The sequence below is a fragment of the Oncorhynchus keta genome, chromosome 4 (genome assembly GCF_023373465.1).
Source record: "Oncorhynchus keta strain PuntledgeMale-10-30-2019 chromosome 4, Oket_V2, whole genome shotgun sequence".
NCBI classification, from domain to species: Eukaryota; Metazoa; Chordata; class Actinopteri; order Salmoniformes; family Salmonidae; genus Oncorhynchus; species Oncorhynchus keta.
Genome location: NC_068424.1, coordinates 7,673,591 through 7,697,047, shown reverse-complemented (window position 1 = coordinate 7,697,047; position 23,457 = coordinate 7,673,591). Strand labels below are relative to the sequence as shown.

At 44.2% G+C, this 23,457-nt stretch overlaps 1 protein-coding gene and 1 long non-coding RNA gene across 4 annotated transcripts in view; one reads left to right on the top strand and one right to left on the bottom strand.

Annotated features, from left to right (window-relative positions):
• Positions 1-14,824, top strand: part of LOC118369567 (very-long-chain enoyl-CoA reductase-like) — a 36,487-nt gene extending 21,663 nt beyond the window's left edge. The window contains exons 12-13 of one of the 3 annotated variants that reach the window (XR_008095541.1): positions 12,193-14,026; positions 14,594-14,824. Coding sequence is in view for 1 of the 3 variants with exons in the window: in XM_052499346.1 (XP_052355306.1) it covers positions 12,193-12,320 (128 nt within the window). In the remaining 2 variants the exon portion in view is untranslated. Of the gene's footprint in view, positions 1-12,192; positions 14,027-14,278 lie in introns of those variants that run through there. The other 2 variants (XR_008095540.1, XM_052499346.1) reach the window with 2 other exon arrangements.
• Positions 14,825-15,906: 1,082 nt separating this feature from the next.
• LOC127916149 (uncharacterized) lies at positions 15,907-16,878 on the bottom strand. The gene is made up of 6 exons (XR_008093634.1): positions 16,637-16,878; positions 16,545-16,606; positions 16,421-16,513; positions 16,231-16,385; positions 16,077-16,200; positions 15,907-16,045 (listed from the first exon to the last, which is right to left on the bottom strand). It is a non-coding gene; the product is annotated as an uncharacterized LOC127916149 (long non-coding RNA).
• Between the last annotated feature and the right edge of the window lie 6,579 nt (positions 16,879-23,457).

The following is a 23,457-nucleotide window of genomic DNA, read 5'->3' as shown; positions in this document are numbered from 1 at the left end:
CTCATTTATATCCCCACTACTCGTCACTCATTTATATCCCCACTACTCGTCACTCATTTATATCCCCACTACTCGTCACTCATTTATATCCCCACTACTCGTCACTCATTTATATCCCCACTCCTCACTCATTTATATCCCCACTACTCGTCACTCATTTATATCCCCACTACTCGTCACTCATTTATATCCCCACTACTCGTCACTCATTTATATCCCCACTACTCGTCACTCATTTATATCCCCACTACTCGTCACTCATTTATATCCCCACTACTCGTCACTCATTTATATCCCCACTACTCGTCACTCATTTATATCCCCACTACTCGTCACTCATTTATATCCCCACTACTCGTCACTCATTTATATCCCCACTACTCGTCACTCATTTATATCCCCACTACTCGTCACTCATTTATATCCCCACTACTCGTCACTCATTTATATCCCCACTACTCGTCACTCATTTATATCCCCACTACTCGTCACTCATTTATATCCCACTACCGTCACTCATTTATATCCCCACTACGTCACTCATTTATATCCCCACTACTCGTCACTCATTTATATCCCCACTACTCGTCACTCATTTATATCCCCACTACTCGTCACTCATTTATATCCCCACTACTCGTCACTCATTTATATCCCCACTACTCGTCATCATTTATATCCCCACTACTCGTCACTCATTTATATCCCCACTACTCGTCACTCATTTATATCCCCACTACTCGTCACTCATTTATATCCCCACTACTATTTATATCCCCGTCACTCATTTATATCCCCACTACTCGTCACTCATTTATATCCCCACTACTCGTCACTCATTTATATCCCCACTACTCGTCACTCATTTATATCCCCACTACTCGTCACTCATTTATATCCCACTACTCGTCACTCATTTATATCCCCACTACTCGTCACTCATTTATATCCCACTACTCGTCACTCATTTATATCCCCACTACTCGTCACTCATTTATATCCCCACTACTCGTCACTCATTTATATCCCACTACTCGTCACTCATTTATATCCCCACTACTCGTCACTCATTTATATCCCCACTACTCGTCACTCATTTATATCCCCACTACTCGTCACTCATTTATATCCCCACTACTCATTTATATCGTCACTCATTTATATCCCCACTACTCGTCACTCATTTATATCCCCACTACTCGTCACTCATTTATATCCCCACTACTCGTCACTCATTTATATCCCCACTACTCGTCACTCATTTATATCCCCACTACTCGTCACTCATTTATATCCCCACTACTCGTCACTCATTTATATCCCCACTACTCGTCACTCATTTATATCCCCACTACTCGTCACTCATTTATATCCCACTACTCGTCACTCATTTATATCCCCACTACTCGTCACTCATTTATATCCCCACTACTCGTCACTCATTTATATCCCCACTACTCGTCACTCATTTATATCCCCACTACTCGTCACTCATTTATATCCCACTACTCGTCACTCATTTATATCCCCACTACTCGTCACTCATTTATATCCCCACTACTCGTCACTCATTTATATCCCCACTACTCGTCACTCATTTATATCCCCACTACTCGTCACTCATTTATATCCCCACTACTCGTCACTCATTTATATCCCCACTACTCACTCATTTATATCCCCACTACTCGTCACTCATTTATATCCCCACTACTCGTCACTCATTTATATCCCCACTACTCGTCACTCATTTATATCCCCACTACTCGTCACTCATTTATATCCCCACTACTCGTCACTCATTTATATCCCCACTACTCGTCACTCATTTATATCCCCACTACTCGTCACTCATTTATATCCCCACTACTCGTCACTCATTTATATCCCCACTACTCGTCACTCATTTATATCCCCACTACTCGTCACTCATTTATATCCCCACTACTCGTCACTCATTTATATCCCCACTACTCGTCACTCATTTATATCCCCACTACTCGTCACTCATTTATATCCCCACTACTCGTCACATTTATTTATATCCCCACTACTCGTCACTCATTTATATCCCCACTACTCGTCACTCATTTATATCCCACACTCACTCATTTATATCCCCACTACGTCACTCATTTATATCCCCACTACTCATTTCACTCATTTATATCCCCACTACTCTCGTCACTCATTTATATCCCCACTACTAGTCACTCATTTATATCCCCACTACTCGTCACTCATTTATATCCCCACATTTATATACTCGTCACTCATTTATATCCCCACTACTCGTCACTCATTTATATCCCCACTACTCGTCACTCATTTATATCCCCACTACTCGTCACTCATTTATATCCCCACTACTCGTCACTCATTTATATCCCCACTACTCGTCACTCATTTATATCCCCACTACTCGTCACTCATTTATATCCCACTACTCGTCACTCATTTATATCCCCACTACTCGTCACTCATTTATATCCCCACTACTCGTCACTCATTTATATCCCCACTACTCGTCACTCATTTATATCCCCACTACTCGTCACTCATTTATATCCCCACTACTCGTCACTCATTTATATCCCCACTACTCGTCACTCATTTATATCCCCACTACTCGTCACTCATTTATATCCCCACTACTCGTCACTCATTTATATCCCCACTACTCGTCACTCATTTATATCCCACTACTCGTCACTCATTTATATCCCCACTACTCGTCACTCATTTATATCCCCACTACTCGTCACTCATTTATATCCCACTACTCGTCACTCATTTATATCCCCACTACTCGTCACTCATTTATATCCCCACTACTCGTCACTCATTTATATCCCCACTACTCGTCACTCATTTATATCCCACACTACTCATTTATATCACTCATTTATATCCCCACTACTCGTCACTCATTTATATCCCCACTACTCGTCACTCATTTATATCACCACTACTCGTCACTCATTTATATCCCCACTACTCGTCACTCATTTATATCCCCACTACTCGTCACTCATTTATATCCCACTACTCGTCACTCATTTATATCCCACTACTCGTCACTCATTTATATCCCCACTACTCGTCACTCATTTATATCCCCACTACTCGTCACTCATTTATATCCCCACTACTCGTCACTCATTTATATCCCCACTACTCGTCACTCATTTATATCCCCACTACGTCACTCATTTATATCCCCACTACTCGTCACTCATTTATATCCCCACTACTATCACTCATTTATATCCCCACTACTCGTCACTCATTTATATCCCCACTACTCGTCACTCATTTATATCCCCACTACTCGTCACTCATTTATATCCCACTACTCGTCACTCATTTATATCCCCACTACTAGTCACTCATTTATATCCCCACTACTCGTCACTCATTTATATCCCCACTCACTATTTATATCACTCATTTATATCCCCACTACTCGTCACTCATTTATATCCCCACTACTCGTCACTCATTTATATCCCCACTACTCGTCACTCATTTATATCCCCACTACTCGTCACTCATTTATATCCCCACTACTCGTCACTCATTTATATCCCCACTACTCGTCACTCATTTATATCCCCACTACTCGTCACTCATTTATATCCCACTACTCGTCACTCATTTATATCCCCACTACTCGTCACTCATTTATATCCCCACTACTCGTCACTCATTTATATCCCACACTACTGTCACTCATTTATATCCCCACTACTCGTCACTCATTTATATCCCCACTACTCGTCACTCATTTATATCCCCACTACTCGTCACTCATTTATATCCCCACTACTCGTCACTCATTTATATCCCACTACTCGTCACTCATTTATATCCCACTACTCGTCACTCATTTATATCCCACTACTCGTCACTCATTTATATCCCCACTACTCGTCACTCATTTATATCCCCACTACTCGTCACTCATTTATATCCCCACTACTCGTCACTCATTTATATCCCCACTACTCGTCACTCATTTATATCCCCACTACTCGTCACTCATTTATATCCCCACTACTCGTCATTTATATCCCTCATTTATTTATATCCCCACTACTCGTCACTCATTTATATCCCCACTACTCGTCACTCATTTATATCCCCACTACGTCACTCATTTATATCCCCACTACTCGTCACTCATTTATATCCCCGTCACTCATTTATATCCCCACTACTCGTCACTCATTTATATCCCACTACTCGTCACTCATTTATATCCCACTACTCGTCACTCATTTATATCCCACTACTCGTCACTCATTTATATCCCCACTACTCGTCACTCATTTATATCCCCACTACTCGTCACTCATTTATATCCCCACTACTCGTCACTCATTTATATCCCCACTACTCATTTATATCACTACATTTATATCCCCACTACTCGTCACTCATTTATATCCCCACTACTCGTCACTCATTTATATCCCCACTACTCGTCACTCATTTATATCCCCACTACTCGTCACTCATTTATATCCCCACTACGTCACTCATTTATATCCCCACTACTCGTCACTCATTTATATCCCCACTACTCGTCACTCATTTATATCCCCACTACTCGTCACTCATTTATATCCCACTACTCGTCACTCATTTATATCCCCACTACTCGTCACTCATTTATATCCCCACTACTCGTCACTCATTTATATCCCCACTACTCGTCACTCATTTATATCCCCACTACTCGTCACTCATTTATATCCCCACTACTCGTCACTCATTTATATCCCCACTACTCGTCACTCATTTTATATCCCCACTACTCGTCACTCATTTATATCCCCACTACTCGTCACTCATTTATATCCCCACTACTCGTCACTCATTTATATCCCCACTACTCGTCACTCATTTATATCCCCACTACTCGTCACTCATTTATATCCCCACTACTCGTCACTCATTTATATCCCCACTACTCGTCACTCATTTATATCCCCACTACCGTCACTCATTTATATCCCCACTACTCGTCACTCATTTATATCCCACTACTCGTCACTCATTTATATCCCCACTACTCGTCACTCATTTATATCCCCACTACTCGTCACTCATTTATATCCCCACTACTCGTCACTCATTTATATCCCCACTACTCGTCACTCATTTATATCCCCACTATTTATATCGTCACTCATTTATATCCCCACTACTCGTCACTCATTTATATCCCCACTACTCGTCACTCATTTATATCCCCACTACTCGTCACTCATTTATATCACTCATTTATATCCCCACTACTCGTCACTCATTTATATCCCCACTACTCGTCACTCATTTATATCCCCACTACTCGTCACTCATTTATATCCCCACTACTCGTCACTCATTTATATCCCCACTACTCGTCACTCATTTATATCCCCACTACTCGTCACTCATTTATATCCCCACTACTCGTCACTCATTTATATCCCCACTACTCGTCACTCATTTATATCCCACTACTCGTCACTCATTTATATCCCCACTACTCGTCACTCATTTATATCCCCACTACTCGTCACTCATTTATATCCCCACTACTCGTCACTCATTTATATCCCCACTACTCGTCACTCATTTATATCCCCACTACTCGTCACTCATTTATATCCCCACTACTCGTCACTCATTTATATCCCCACTACTCGTCACTCATTTATATCCCCACTACTCGTCACTCATTTATATCCCCACTACTCGTCACTCATTTATATCCCACTACTCGTCACTCATTTATATCCCACTACTCGTCACTCATTTATATCCACTACTCGTCACTCATTTATATCCCACTACTCACATTTATATCCCCACTACTCGTCACTCATTTATATCCCCACTACTCGTCACTCATTTATATCCCCACCGTCACTCATTTATATCCCCACTACTCGTCACTCATTTATATCCCCACTACTCGTCACTCATTTATATCCCCACTACTCATTTATATCCCCACACTCGTCACTCATTTATATCCCCACTACTCGTCACTCATTTATATCCCCACTACTCGTCACTCATTTATATCCCCACTACTCGTCACTCATTTATATCCCCACTACTCGTCACTCATTTATATCCCCACTACTCGTCACTCATTTATATCCCACTACTCGTCACTCATTTATATCCCACTACTCGTCACTCATTTATATCCCACTACTCGTCACTCATTTATATCCCCACTACTCGTCACTCATTTATATCCCACTACTCGTCACTCATTTATATCCCACTACTCGTCACTCATTTATATCCCACACTACGTCACTCATTTATATCCCACTACTCGTCACTCATTTATATCCCCACTACTCGTCACTCATTTATATCCCCACTACTCGTCACTCATTTATATCCCACTACTCGTCACTCATTTATATCCCCACTACTCGTCACTCATTTATATCCCCACTACTCGTCACTCATTTATATCCCACTACTCGTCACTCATTTATATCCCACTACTCGTCACTCATTTATATCCCACTACTGTCACTCATTTATATCCCCACTACTGTCACTCATTTATATCCCACACTACTCATTTATATCCCCACACTCATTTATATCCCCACTACTCGTCACTCATTTATATCCCACTACTCGTCACTCATTTATATCCCACTACTCGTCACTCATTTATACCCCACTACTCGTCACTCATTTATATCCCCACTACTCGTCACTCATTTATATCCCCACTACTCGTCACTCATTTATATCCCACTACTCGTCACTCATTTATATCCCACTACTCGTCACTCATTTATATCCCACTACTCGTCACTCATTTATATCCCCACTACTCGTCACTCATTTATATCCCACTACTCGTCACTCATTTATATCCCCACTACTCGTCACTCATTTATATCCCACTACTCGTCACTCATTTATATCCCACTACTCGTCACTCATTTATATCCCCACTACTCGTCACTCATTTATATCCCACTACTCGTCACTCATTTATATCCCACTACTCGTCACTCATTTATATCCCCACTACTCGTCACTCATTTATAGCCCCACTACTCACTCATTTATATCCCACTACTCGTCACTCATTTATATCCCCACTACTCGTCACTCATTTATATCCCCACTACTCGTCACTCATTTATATCCCCACTACTCGTCACTCATTTATATCCCACTACGTCACTCATTTATATCCCCACACTCACTCATTTATATCCCCACTACTCGTCACTCATTTATATCCCCACTACTCATTTATATCCCCACTCATTTATATCCCCACTACTCGTCACTCATTTATATCCCACTACTCGTCACATTTATATTTATATCCCCACTACTCGTCACTCATTTATATCCCCACTACTCGTCACTCATTTATATCCCCACTACTCGTCACTCATTTATATCCCCACTACTCACTCATTTATATCACTCATTTATATCCCCACTACTCGTCACTCATTTATATCCCACTACTCGTCACTCATTTATATCCCACTACTCGTCACTCATTTATATCCCCACTACTCGTCACTCATTTATATCCCCACTACTCGTCACTCATTTATATCCCACTACTCGTCACTCATTTATATCCCACTACTCGTCACTCATTTATATCCCACTACTCGTCACTCATTTATATCCCACTACTCGTCACTCATTTATATCCCACTACTCGTCACTCATTTATATCCCCACTACTCGTCACTCATTTATATCCCACTACTCGTCACTCATTTATATCCCACTACTCGTCACTCATTTATATCCCCACTACTCGTCACTCATTTATATCCCCACTACTCGTCACTCATTTATATCCCCACTACTCGTCACTCATTTATATCCCCACTACTCGTCACTCATTTATATCCCCACTACTCGTCACTCATTTATATCCCCACTACTCGTCACTCATTTATATCCCCACTACTCGTCACTCATTTATATCCCCACTACTCGTCACTCATTTATATCCCCACTACTCGTCACTCATTTATATCCCACTACTCGTCACTCATTTATATCCCCACTACTCGTCACTCATTTATATCCCCACTACTCGTCACTCATTTATATCCCCACTACTCGTCACTCATTTATATCCCCACTACTCGTCACATTTATATCCCCACTACTCGTCACTCATTTTTATAGTCACTCATTTATATCCCCACTACTCGTCACTCATTTATATCCCCACTACTCGTCACTCATTTATATCCCACTACTCGTCACTCATTTATATCCCCACTACTCGTCACTCATTTATATCCCCACTACTCGTCACTCATTTATATCCCCACTACTCGTCACTCATTTATATCCCACTACTCGTCACGCATTTATATCCCCACTATTTATCGTCACGTCATTTATATCCCCACTACGTCACGCATTTATATCCCACTACTCGTCACGCATTTATATCCCACTACTCGTCACGCATTTATATCCCCACTACTCGTCACGCATTTATATCCCCACTACCACTCGTCACGCATTTATATCCCACTACTCATTTATATCCGTCACGCATATTTATATCCCCACTACTCGTCACGCATTTATATCCCACTACTCGTCACTCATTTATATCCCCACTACTCGTCACTCATTTATATCCCCACTACTCGTCACTCATTTATATCCCCACTACTCGTCACTCATTTATATCCCCACTACTCGTCACTCATTTATAGCCCCACTACTCGTCACTCATTTATATCCCCACTACTCGTCACTCATTTATATCCCCACTACTCGTCACTCATTTATATCCCACTACTCGTCACTCATTTATATCCCCACTACTCGTCACTCATTTATATCCCCACTACTCGTCACTCATTTATATCCCACTACTCGTCACTCATTTATATCCCCACTACTCGTCACTCATTTATATCCCCACTACTCGTCACTCATTTATATCCCCACTACTCGTCACTCATTTATATCCCCACTACTCGTCACTCATTTATATCCCCACTACCGTCACTCATTTATATCCCCACTACTCGTCACTCATTTATATCCCCACTACTCGTCACTCATTTATATCCCCACTACTCGTCATTTATATCACTCATTTATATCCCCACTACTCGTCACTCATTTATATCCCCACTACTCGTCACTCATTTATATCCCACTACTCGTCACTCATTTATATCCCCACTACTCGTCACTCATTTATATCCCACTACTCGTCACTCATTTATATCCCCCCACTCATTTATATACTACGTCACTCATTTATATCCCACTACTCGTCACTCATTTATATCCCCACTACTCGTCACGCATTTATATCCCCACTACTCGTCACTCATTTATATCCCACTACTCGTCAGTCATTTATATCCCCACTACTCGTCACTCATTTATATCCCCACTACTCGTCACTCATTTATATCCCCACTACTCGTCACTCATTTATATCCCCACTACTCGTCACTCATTTATATCCCCACTACTCGTCACTCATTTATATCCCCACTACTCGTCAGTCATTTATATCCCCACTACTCGTCACGCATTTATATCCCCACATTTATATCCCACTACGTCACTCATTTATATCCCCACTACTCGTCACTCATTTATATCCCCACTATTTCATTTATATCGTCACTCATTTATATCCCACTACTCGTCACTCATTTATATCCCCACTACTCGTCACTCATTTATATCCCACTACTCGTCACTCATTTATATCCCCACTACTCGTCACTCATTTATATCCCACTACTCGTCACTCATTTATAGCCCCACTACTCGTCACTCATTTATATCCCCACTACTCGTCACTCATTTATATCCCACTACTCGTCAGTCATTTATATCCCCACTACTCGTCACCCATTTATATCCCACTACTCGTCAGTCATTTATATCCCCACTACTCGTCACTCATTTATATCCCACTACTCGTCACTCATTTATATCCCACTACTCGTCACTCATTTATATCCCCACTACTCGTCACTCATTTATATCCCACTACTCGTCACTCATTTATATCCCCACTACTCGTCACTCATTTATATCCCACTACTCGTCACGCATTTATATCCCCACTACTCGTCACTCATTTATATCCCCACTACTCGTCACTCATTTATATCCCCACTACTCGTCACTCATTTATATCCCACTACTCGTCACTCATTTATATCCCCACTACTCGTCACTCATTTATATCCCACTACTCGTCACTCATTTATATCCCACTACTCGTCACTCATTTATATCCCACTACTCGTCACTCATTAATATCCTCACTACTCGTCACTCATTTATATCCCACTACTCGTCACTCATTTATATCCCACTACTCGTCACTCATTTATATCCCACTACTCGTCACTCATTTATATCCCCACTACTCGTCACTCATTTATATCCCCACTACTCCACTCATTTATATCCCACTACTCGTCACTCATTTATATCCCCACTACTCGTCACTCATTTATATCCCCACTACTCGTCACTCATTTATATCCCCACTACTCGTCACTCATTTATATCCCCACTACTCGTCACTCATTTATAGCCCCACTACTCGTCACTCATTTATATCCCACTACTCGTCACTCATTTATATCCCACTACTCGTCAGTCATTTATATCCCCACTACTCGTCACTCATTTATATCCCCACTACTCGTCACTCATTTATATCCCCACTACTCGTCACTCATTTATATCCCCACTACTCGTCACGCATTTATATCCCCACTACTCGTCACTCATTTATATCCCCACTACTCGTCACTCATTTATATCCCCACTACTCGTCACTCATTTATATCCCACTACTCGTCACTCATTTATATCCCCACTACTCGTCACTCATTTATATCCCCACTACTCGTCACTCATTTATATCCCACTACTCGTCACTCATTTATATCCCCACTACTCGTCACTCATTTATATCCCCACTACTCGTCACTCATTTATATCCCCACTACTCGTCACTCATTTATATCCCCACTACTCGTCACTCATTTATATCCCCACTACTCGTCACTCATTTATATCCCCACTACTCGTCACTCATTTATATCCCCACTACTCGTCACTCATTTATATCCCCACTACTCGTCACTCATTTATATCCCCACTACTCGTCACTCATTTATATCCCCACTACTCGTCACTCATTTATATCCCCACTACTCGTCACGCATTTATATCCCCACTACTCGTCACTCATTTATATCCCACTACTCGTCACTCATTTATATCCCCACTACTCGTCACTCATTTATATCCCCACTACTCGTCACTCATTTATATCCCACTACTCGTCACACATTTATATCCCCACTACTCGTCACGCATTTATATCCCCACTACTCGTCACGCATTTATATCCCCACTACTCGTCACTCATTAATATCCCACTACTCGTCACTCATTTATATCCCCACTACTCGTCACTCATTTATATCCCACTACTCGTCACTCATTTATATCCTCACTACTTGTCACTCATTTATATCCCCACTACTCGTCACTCATTTATATCCCCACTACTCGTCACTCATTTATATCCCCACTACTCGTCACTCATTTATATCCTCATTTATACTCGTCACTCATTTATATCCTCACTACTTGTCACTCATTTATATCCCCACTACTCGTCACTCATTTATATCCCACTACTCGTCACTCATTTATATAATAATATAATATATGCCATTTAGCAGACGCTTTTATCCAAAGCGACTTACAGTCATGTGTGCATACATTCTACGTATGGGTGGTCCCGGGATCGAACCCACTACCCTGGCGTTACAAGCACCATGCTCTACCAACTGAGCTACAGAAGGACCACACGACTCATCACGCATTTATAGCCCCACTACTCGTCACTCATTTATATCCCCACGACTCGTCACTCATTTATAGCCCCACTACTCGTGTGTGTGTGTGTGTGTAAGAGCGTCTGCTAAATGACTTAAATGTAAATGTGTGTGTGTGTGTGTGTGTGTGTGTGTGTGTGTGTGTGTGTGTGTGTGTGTGTGTGTGTGTGTGTGTGTGTGTGTGTGTGTGTGTGTGTGTGTGTGTGTGTGTGTTGCACTGTGCTGCCACTAAGGTACAATCTGTTTTGGATCCATCTCTCCACAGTGGCCTTGTTCACCTTCTTTGGTTTGATCCAGATGGCCATCTGGGCCAATGGGAAGCATAAAGCCTACACCAGGGAGTTTAAGGACTACCCACACCTGCGCATGCCAATTATCCCACTCCTCCTCTGACCACGCGAGAAAACGTTTACCATTCTGCCTGGGGGGTATTAGAGGCATCAACCTGTCAGAGACGCTGTTGGAGATTGGTGGGTTAATGTATTTCTCACAAAGCACGAAGACCCCATTGGCTGTTCCTTCATCTAGCGTCATGGCAATGATCTGTTATCTTTTCAACAACTATCAAGGACAGAATTCACAGAAAGTATTGTGTCATCACTGTTGTGGATTGTGTATTGATTATGTTTAATTCAATCTTTGAGACGCAGCTATATTGATAAGTTATTTTGTTGATTTATTTAACCGATCAGGATGATTGATTGACTGTTACAATGAAGCTACTGAAGGGTCAGCTGCTGTCGGTATTCTTCGTCTTCAGACGGTGGAAATCACCCGAAATTATTAAGTTATGAATATACGATTGGAGTTACAGTATATCTAATCTACCATATTATTTTGTAATAAGTTATTGTGCATTTCCTAGAAGAAAAGAGTTTGTAACTTGCTACGATATACCCGTTTAGGAAGTCGTCTTGTAACAACATTTGTTACGGCTGAAGTGTATCAGGGCTATTTTCAGTTTACAGAGTAAGTAGAGAAGGGGAAATGGAATCGGTTAACTAAGAAGTGATCTAGAAGCAACGAAGAAATGGAACTTCAGCAGATGTTCTAAGTTCTAAATTAGATTCTTTTCCACCTCTACATATGTTTGAAAGTAACAAAACGACCTGATGATTTTAACTTTGGGAGAAAGTCGAGGCTAATTTAGTTATGCATTACTTATGTATCGTTCAAACTAACTACAATCCGTCCAGTTCTCAGGTGTTACTAGATGTAAGGGGCACTGTTGCATCCTGTACAAATTCTAGACAAACTAAATTATAGACAAACTCATTTTTTCGACAAACTTGTTTTGTAGACAAAGTGTACATATGGAATAAATCATTGTGATCATTTAAAAAGACAAGTCTTTTTAACTTAAAGAAGAGTCGTGCATATTTCGCAAAAAATCAATCATTGTTACAGAAAATATTTATTTGAAATGATTATCTCAGACAATTCAAGAATCTCTCATTTGCAAACAAATCAGTTATCAGGCATATGCATAAAACTGCAAAATTGTATGCAGAGAAGAAAGCTTCATGTTTAAACAGTACATATAGGCTTACACAATCGCATCATCATTTAAAAAATGAATTCAATAAGCAACAAATGCTTTTAACAGTCATTTCGGCCAGTGTATTATGTACACCGCCCAGTTCACACAAATATTTAGATCATACAGACAGTGAGTCACGTGGTTTGCTATATAAATTCAGTTACTGTTTGATTGGAAGTTAGAATGGGCAAAACGAGTGACCTAAGCGACTTTGAGCGCGGTATGATCGTCGGTGCCGGTTCCAGGACCTCAGAAACGTCCGGCCTCCTTGGCTTCTGACACACGACAGTGTTTAGGGCAGGAGTACTCAACCCTACGAGATCCGGAGCCTGCTGGTTTTCTGTTCTACCTGGTAATGAATTGTCCCCAGGTCTAAATCAGTCCCCGATTAGAGAGGGAAGAATGAAACAATGCAGTGGAACTGGTGTCCCAGGTCTAAATCAGTCCCTGATTAGAGAGGGAACAATGAAACAATGCAGTGGAACTGATGTCCCAGGTCTAAATCAGTCCCTGATTAGAGAGGGAACAATGAAACAATGCAGTGGAACTGATGTCCCAGGTCTAAATCAGTCCCTGATTAGAGAGAGAACAATGAAACAATGCAGTGGAACTGATGTCCCAGGTCTAAATCAGTCCCTGATTAGAGAGGGAACAATGAAACAATGCAGTGGAACTGGTGTCCCAGGTCTAAATCAGTCCCTGATTAGAGAGGGAACAATGAAACAATGCAGTGGAACTGATGTCCCAGGTCTAAATCAGTCCCTGATTAGAGAGGGAAGAATGAAACAATGCAGTGGACCTGATGTCCCAGGTCTAAATCAGTCCCTGATTAGAGAGGGAACAATGAAACAATGCAGTGGAACTGATGTCCCAGGTCTAAATCAGTCCCTGATTAGAGAGGGAACAATGAAACAATGCAGTGGAACTGATGTCCCAGGTCTAAATCAGTCCCTGATTAGAGAGGGAAGAATGAAACAATGCAGTGGAACTGGTGTCCCAGGTCTAAATCATTCCCTGATTAGAGAGGGAACAATGAAACAATGCAGTGGAACTGATGTCCCAGGTCTAAATCAGTCCCCGATTAGAGAGGGAACAATGAAACAATGCAGTGGAACTGATGTCCCAGGTCTAAATCAGTCCCTGATTAGAGAGGGAACAATGAAACAATGCAGTGGAACTGATGTCCCAGGTCTAAATCAGTCCCTGATTAGAGAGGGAACAATGAAACAATGCAGTGGACCTGATGTCCCAGGTCCAGAGTTGAGTTTGAGGGGTGTAGAGTTTACTTGGAAATGGTGTGCGACAAACAAAACACATCCAGTCAGGGGTACTGCTCTGTTTCAGCTGTCATGGACAGCCTAGCTGTTTGTAAAAGCAGGTACTGCTCTGTTTCAGAACAATGAAACAATGCAGTGGAACTGTCGTGGGCAGCCTAGCTGTTTGTAAAAGCAGGTGCTGCTCTGTTTCAGCTGTCCTGGGCAGCCTAGCTGTTTGTGAAAAAGCAGGTGCTGCTCTGTTTCAGCTGTGGTGGACAGCCTAGCTGTTTGTAAAAGCAGGTACTGCTCTGTTTCAGCTGTCGTGGGCAGCCTGGAGCTGTTTGTAAAAGCAGGTGCTGCTCTGTTTCAGCTGTCTGATTAGAGAGGGCAAGAAACCTGGAGCTGTTTGTAAAAGCAGGTACTGCTCTGATTTCAGCTGTCGATTGGGCAGCCTGGAGCTGTTTGTAAAAGCAGGTGCTGCTCTGTTTCAGCTGTCATGGGCAAGCCTAGCTGTTTGTAAAAGCAGTTACTGCTATGTTTCAGGTCTGTCGTGGGCAGCCTAGCTGTTTGGAAAAGCAGTTACTGTCTCTGTTTCAGCTGTCGTGGGCAGCCTCAGCTGTTTGTAAAAGCAGGTGCTGCTCTGTTTCAGCTGTCGTGGGCAGCCTAGCTGTTTGTAAAAGCAGTTACTGCTCTGTTTCAGCTGTCATGGACAGCCTAGCTGTTTGTAAAAGCAGGTACTGCTCTGTTTCACCAGAGAATAAACACCTTATGCTCTTCACAGAATTAAGAGTGAAAATGTACGCTTGTTCAGCTTTGAACCTTTGAAATGACACTGGATACACAGCTGACGTGTAAGAATGTGGGTGAGGCAGGAGGCAATTTGCTAAGGAGACAGAATACAACGGCTTCAATTCCGGCTGTATTTACTGTGCATTATACTAGATGACACTATTGTGAAGTAAGTGGGTATTTGTTAACAATGGAAGGATAATCAGATACTTACCCACATGTTCTTCGCGGTGCAAATGTCCCCCTTCCGAATTACTTATAGTTTATTCATATTTATTTGTATTGTTTATTTAAGTTTATAGAGTTCTGAGGTGTTTGTTAATAACATAAATCATTAAAGAACATAACATATATGTCCATTAATTTCTGGCTAGTAATTATCTCATGAGCCAAATTCTCTTGCTTGCTAGCTAGATTTTCAATAACAAAGTGAGTTTAAAAAAATAATAATAATAATCTAAGCGTAGTCACCTGATCTAGTGTGGTCTGATAGAGTAGTCACCTGATCTAGTGTGGTCTGATAGAGTAGTCACCTGATCTAGTGTGGTCTGATGGAGTAGTCACCTGATCTAGTGTGGTCTGATAGAGTAGTCACCTGATCTAGTGTGGTCTGATAGAGTAGTCACCTGATCTAGTGTGGTCTGATAGAGTAGTCACCTGATCTAGTGTGGTCTGAGAGAGTAGTCACCTGATCTCGTGTGGTCTGAGGAGTAGTCACCTGATCTAGTGTGGTCTGATAGAGTAGTCACCTGATCTAGTGTGGTCTGTTAGAGTAGTCACCTGATCTAGTGTGGTCTGATAGAGTAGTCACCTGATCTAGTGTGGTCTGATAGAGTAGTCACCTGATCTAGTGTGGTCTGATAGAGTAGTCACCTGATCTAGTGTGGTCTGATAGACAGAGTAGTCACCTGATCTAGTGTGGTCTGATAGAGTAGTCACCTGATCTAGTGTGGTCTGATAGAGTAGTCACCTGATCTAGTGTGGTCTGATAGAGTAGTCACCTGATCTAGTGTGGTCTGTTAGAGTAGTCACCTGATCTAGTGTGGTCTGATAGAGTAGTCACCTGATCTAGTGTGGTCTGATAGAGTAGTCACCTGATCTAGTGTGGTCTGAGGAGGAGTCACCTGATCTAGTGTGGTCTGATAGAGTAGTCACCTGATCTAGTGTGGTCTGATAGAGTAGTCACCTGATCTAGTGTGGTCTGAGGAGGAGTCACCTGATCTAGTGTGGTCTGATAGAGTAGTCACCTGATCTAGTGTGGTCTGAGGGAGGAGTCACCTGATCTAGTGTGGTCTGATAGAGTAGTCACCTGATCTAGTGTGGTCTGAGGAGGAGTCACCTGATCTAGTGTGGTCTGATAGAGTAGTCACCTGATCTAGTGTGGTCTGATGGAGTAGTCACCTGATCTAGTGCGGTCTGATAGAGTAGTCACCTGATCTAGTGTGGTCTGAGAGAGTAGTCACCTGATCTCGTGTGGTCTGAGGAGTAGTCACCTGATCTAGTGTGGTCTGATAGAGTAGTCACTACACTCGCTGCTGCTAAGCACAGACAGACAGACAGACAGACAGACAGACAGACAGACAGACAGACAGACAGACAGACAGACAGACAGACAGAGACAGAGAGACAGAGAGAGACAGAGAGAGACAGAGAGAGACAGAGAGATCATCTGAGATGCTGGGCTGAGTCAAAGAGCCTATGGCCCTGATATGTCCAGTACATTTTTTTTTTAAACTCCACATAGTTATTTTCTGAAGACAAGTGGATGATTTGACTGAAGAAAGTTGTTATTTATCCTCTTTTTCATACATGTACCCTAGCCCCTCCCCTAGCCCTTCCCCTAGCCCCTCCCCTAGCCCTTCCCCTAGCCCCTCCCCTAGCCCTTCCCCTAGCCCCTCCCCTAGCCCCTCCCCTAGCCCCTCCCCTAGCCCTTCCCCTAGCCCCTCCCCTAGCCCCTCCCCTAGCCCCTCCCCTAGCCCCTCCCCTAGCCCCTCCCCTAGCCTCTCCCCTAGCCCCTCCCCTAGCCCCTCTCCTAGCCCCTCCCCTAGCCCCTCTCCTAGCCTCTCTCGTTGGTCCTGGTAATTGCAGCTCGTCAGCTGGTACTTTAGTCTCCTCAGCGGGGACCCCTTAGTCTCCTCAGCGGGGAACCCTTAGTCTCCTCAGCGGGGAACCCTTAGTCTCCTCAGCGGGGAACCCTTAGTCTCCTCAGCGGGGAACCCTTAGTCTCCTCAGCGGGGAACCCTTAGTCTCCTCTGCGGGGAACCCTAGTCTCCTCTGCGGGGAACCCTTAGTCTCCTCAGCGGGGAACCCTTAGCCTCTGCGGGGAACCCTTAGTCTCCTCAGCGGGGAACCCTTAGTCTCCTCAGCGGGGAACCCTTAGTCTCCTCTGCGGGGAACCCTTAGTCTCCTCAGCGGGGAACCCTTAGTCTCCTCAGCGGGGAACCCTTAGTCTCCCCAGCGGGGAACCCTAGTCTCCTCAGCGGGGAACCCTTAGTCTCCTCTGCGGGGAACCCTTAGTCTCCTCAGCGGGGAACCCTTAGTCTCCTCAGCGGGGAACCCTTAGTCTCCTCAGCGGGGAACCCTTAGTCTCCTCAGCGGGGAACCCTTAGTCTCCTCAGCGGGGAACCCTTAGTCTCCTCAGCGGGGAACCCTTAGTCTCCTCAGCGGGGAACCCTTAGTCTCCTCAGCGGGGAACCCTTAGTCTCCTCTGCGGGGAACCCTTAGTCTCCTCAGCGGGGAACCCTTAGTCTCCTCAGCGGGGAACCCTTAGTCTCCTCAGCGGGGAACCCTTAGTCTCCTCAGCGGGGAACCCTTAGTCTCCTCAGCGGGGAACCCTTAGTCTCCTCAGCGGGGAACCCTTAGTCTCCTCAGCGGGGAACCCTTAGTCTCCTCAGCGGGGAACCCTTAGTCTCTCTCTGCGGGGAACCCTTAGTCTCCTCTGCGGGGAACCCTTAGTCTCCTCAGCGGGGAACCCTTAGTCTCCTCAGCGGGGAACCCTTAGTCTCCTCAGCGGGGAACCCTTAGTCTCCTCAGCGGGGAACCCTTAGTCTCCTCTGCGGGGAACCCTTAGTCTCCTCAGCGGGGAACCCTTAGTCTCCTCAGCGGGGAACCCTTAGTCTCCTCAGCGGGGAACCCTTAGTCTCCTCAGCGGGGAACCCTTAGTCTCCTCTGCGGGGAACCCTTAGTCTCCTCAGCGGGGAACCCTTAGTCTCCTCAGCGGGGAACCCTTAGTCTCCTCAGCGGGGAACCCTTAGTCTCCTCAGCGGGGAACCCTTAGTCTCCTCAGCGGGGAACCCTTAGTCTCCTCAGCGGGGAACCCTTAGTCTCCTCAGCGGGGAACCCTTAGTCTCCTCAGCGGGGAACCCTTAGTCTCCTCAGCGGGGAACCCTTAGTCTCCTCAGCGGGGAACCCTTAGTCTCCTCAGCGGGGAACCCTTAGTCTCCTCTGCGGGGAACCCTTAGTCTCCTCTGCGGGGAACCCTTAGTCTCCTCAGCGGGGAACCCTTAGTCTCCTCAGCGGGGAACCCTGCAAGATGGCAGGCGTGGTGTTTGTCAGCAGGAAGAGGAACAGGATGAGACGGTTGCTGTAGTTCAACACCTGTACCACCCTGGAAGACAGAATAAAGCATCCATTGGCTTTGTTACTGTTTAGAGTTAGTCCCTATTTACTTGATTCACAAACAAGAATATACAGGGTGACGTCACATCAGTTATTATCACAAATTTATGGCGGAAAAAGTTGAACATTTCATTCCCCTATTCTTCCACTAGAGGTCACAACAGTACACTCCAAACTGCAACCTGAAAGGTTCTGCTCTGTAAAGCAATGTTAAAAAAAAGTGTTTTCATTTAACCTTTATTTAACTAGACAAGGCAGTTAAGAAAAAAATGTGCATTTACAATGACGGCCATTGACTAACTAGTCATTTTGGTCATTTACAACATGGGGCCAACTAGGACTGACCAGGATGATCCCAGCGAGCAGGGTGGTGCTGGCAAACATCACAAGGAAGTTATGAAGCAGGTGTACTTCCCTCTCTCCCACCCCACCCCACCCTCCCTTCCTCTCTCCCACCCCACCCCACCCTCCTCTCTCCTCCCATCTCTCCTCACCATGAGGATCCCAGTGGCCATGGAGGTGCTGGAAGCCATCACAAGGAAGAAGTCTATGAACCAGGTGACCCCCAGGAGCCTGTTGAGAACTCCCAGGAGCCCTTTAGTGACCCCATGGCCTTCAGAGTCTCTTTTAGCCTGAGCTCCTTCTCCTTCTCTAAATACCCCTTGGTATTTAGTGTCTGTAGCTAGACCCCTTGGTATTTAGTGTCTGTAGCTAGACCCCTTGGTATTTATGTATTTAGTGTTTGTAGCTAGACCCCTCTGTATTTAGTGTCTGTAGCTAGACCCCTTGGTATTTATGTATTTAGTGTTTGTAGCTAGACCCCTCTGTATTTAGTGTCTGTAGCTAGACCCCTTGGTATTTATGTATTTAGTGTCTGTAGTTAGACCCCTCTGTATTTAGTGTCTGTAGTTAGACCCCTTGGTATTTAGTGTCTGTAGCTAGACCCCTTGGTATTTATGTATTTAGTGTCTGTAGCTAGACCCCTTGGTATTTAGTGTCTGTAGTTAGACCCCTCTGTATTTAGTGTCTGTAGCTAGACCCCTTGGTATTTATGTATTTAGTGTCTGTAGTTAGACCCCTCTGTATTTAGTGTCTATAGTTAGACCCCTTGGTATTTAGTGTCTGTAGCTAGACCCCTTGGTATTTATGTATTTAGTGTCTGTAGTTAGACCCCTCGGTATTTAGTGTCTGTAGCTAGACCCCTTGGTATTTGTGTATTTAGTGTTTGTAGCTAGACCCCTCTGTATTTAGTGTCTGTAGTTAGACCCCTCGGTATTTAGTGTCTGTAGCTAGACCCCTTGGTATTTATGTATTTAGTGTTTGTAGCTAGACCCCTCTGTATTTAGTGTCTGTAGCTAGACCCCTTGGTATTTATGTATTTAGTGTCTGTAGTTAGACCCCTCTGTATTTAGTGTCTGTAGTTAGACCCCTTGGTATTTAGTGTCTGTAGCTAGACCCCTCTGTATTTCGCTGCCAAGCCATGTACAGTGCCTTGCGAAAGTATTCGGCCCCCTTGAACTTTGCGACCTTTTGCCACATTTCAGGCTTCAAACATAAAGATATAAAACCATGTTTTTTTGTGAAGAATCAACAACAAGTGGGACACAATCATGAAGTGGAACGACATTTATTGGATATTTCAAACTTTAACAAATCAAAAACTGAAAAATTGGGCGTGCAAAATTATTCAGCCCCCTTAAGTTAATACTTTGTAGCGCCACCTTTTGCTGCGATTACAGCTGTAAGTCGCTTGGGGTATGTCTCTATCAGTTTTGCACATCGAGAGACTGACATTTTTTCCCATTCCTCCTTGCAAAACAGCTCGAGCTGAGTGAGGTTGGATGGAGAGCATTTGTGAACAGCAGTTTTCAGTTCTTTCCACAGATTCTCAATTGGATTCAGGTCTGGACTTTGTTTTTGATTTGTTAAAAAAGTTTGAAATATCCAATAAATGTCGTTCCACTTCATGATTGTGTCCCACTTGTCGTTGATTCTTCACAAAAAAATACAGTTTTATATCTTTATGTTTGAAGCCTGAAATGTGGCAAAAGGTCGCAAAGTTCAAGGGGGCCGAATACTTTCGCAAGGCACTGTAGGTATTAATAGATATTTGATCCTGGAAGGAGTAACAGTATACTTCAATATCATGTTGGTTTCTTTATGAGGAAGAGTAATATGTTCTATATGAAACACACTGATCCTAGAACACAGACAGACACACAGACACACACACTCAGGCATTGGTTGGGGGCCCCCTAGCAGACACACACACTCATGCATTGGTTGGGGGCCCCCTAGCAGACACACACACTCATGCATTGGTTGGGGGCCCCCTAGCAGACACACACACTCATGCATTGGTTGGGGGCCCCCTAGCAGACACACACACTCATGCATTGGTTGGGGGCCCCCTAGCAGACACACACACTCATGCATTGGTTGGGGGCCCCCTAGCAGACACACACACTCATGCATTGGTTGGGGGCCCCCTAGCAGACACACACACTCATGCATTGGTTAGCCCCCTAGACACACACACTCATGCATTGGTTGGGGGCCCCCTAGCAGACACACACACTCATGCATTGGTTGGGGGCCCCCTAGCAGACACACACACTCATGCATTGGTTGGGGGCCCCCTAGCAGACACACACACTCATGCATTGGTTGGGGGCCCCCTAGCAGACACACACACTCATGCATTGGTTGGAGGCCCCCTAGCAGACACAGGGCCCTGGAACCGGGAACCGGCCCTGATAGAGAGAGTATGTACTGTATGTGTCTGTATTGCTTTGTGTGTGACCTTCTCCAGTAGCTGGCGGAGCTGTCTTCCCTTGGCGTCTCTGGAGCAGAGGTTCTGTTCAGGAGCCACCACCGTGCAGATACACCGACCGTCAGTATCCTGGGCTGAGCTGTACACCTGCCAACCCTTCTTAGACCCGATGGTCTACACACACACACCCCACCACCACCACCACCACGTCCTATTTGGAGCCAAGTGTGTGTGGATGTGACCATGGGAACAGCCCGGGGGGGGGGCAGTCTCATCTCCTCTGACACCTCGCCATCAGGCTTCCTATTGCAGCCACAGCGTGTCTGATTGAGCCATTCGACACTGCCTATTACCACCGCGGAGGCCATGAATGGGCCCAGGGGGGAACAACTGAGATGAACACACACACACACACACACACTCAATAAGATGGCATAACATATGACACACACTAATTAGTTGGCAAACCATCATCCCTACAGTGCATTGTAGCATCCAATGACAAAAAAAATGTGTTACGCTCTTCAATCAGCTTCTCCCATTCCTGTTCCTGTGTACACCAGCCAATGGGATTCCGCAGACTGCGTTCATTGTGGCGGAGCTGAAAGGGAGAGTAGTCAATCAGACTGACACCTGTGGCTAATTGGGCTCAACCAGGCCAGTTTACTCTGTCACACTGAAGTGCAATTAGTCTGCGATCCTCACAGAGAGAGAGGAACAGGGTGTCCTCTTTTTACCCCTCCCTATTACCCCATGGAGCACGAGGCCTCACCCACTTACCCAGAAGGCACACTCAGATGGAGGTTCCTGGGAGAGACAGTGAAGGCCCAGTCAGATGGAGGGTCCTAGGAGAGACAGTGAAGGCCCAGTCAGATGGAGGGTCCTAGGAGAGACAGTGAAGGCCCACTCAGATGGAGGGTCCTGGGAGAGACAGTGAAGGCCCAGTCAGATGGAGGGTCCTAGGAGAGACAGTCATGCCAATAAAGTACATTTTTTTATTTGAAAATGGACAGAGAGAAACAGAGAGAGAGAGAGAGATATATATATATATATATATATATATATATATATATATATATATATAGAGAGAGAGAGAGAGAGAGAGAGAGAGAGAGAGAGAGAGAGAGAGAGAGAGAGAGAGAGAGGGAATAATGGTTTAGATGGTGATACGAACTTGAAAAACCCTCAGTGAAATTTGAAGCGGTATTCCTTTACATTGAAGACTAACATAGATAGTCCTTTGAAACTTTGGGGAGACACTGACACCTATAAGAGGGAGATGTTGACATGTGAAACATCCAGACATGAAGGAAGACAGAAGTGTCCCCTGAGGAATGACAGGATAAAGGTTGAACCCTGGGATATGTTCTCAGTGTGTATGGTGGTAAGCCGAGGGAGGGGCAGACTTTACACCATCAATCACCGACTGGAATGCACTCAGCATCATTCTAGGTAGAAGATCCATCATTTTGGGAGTTCTTTTTTTTCCCAGCAGAGTGGTCTTTGGAGTTGTCAGATCAGAATGAGAATGCATAAGCATCATTAGGGGCAGCA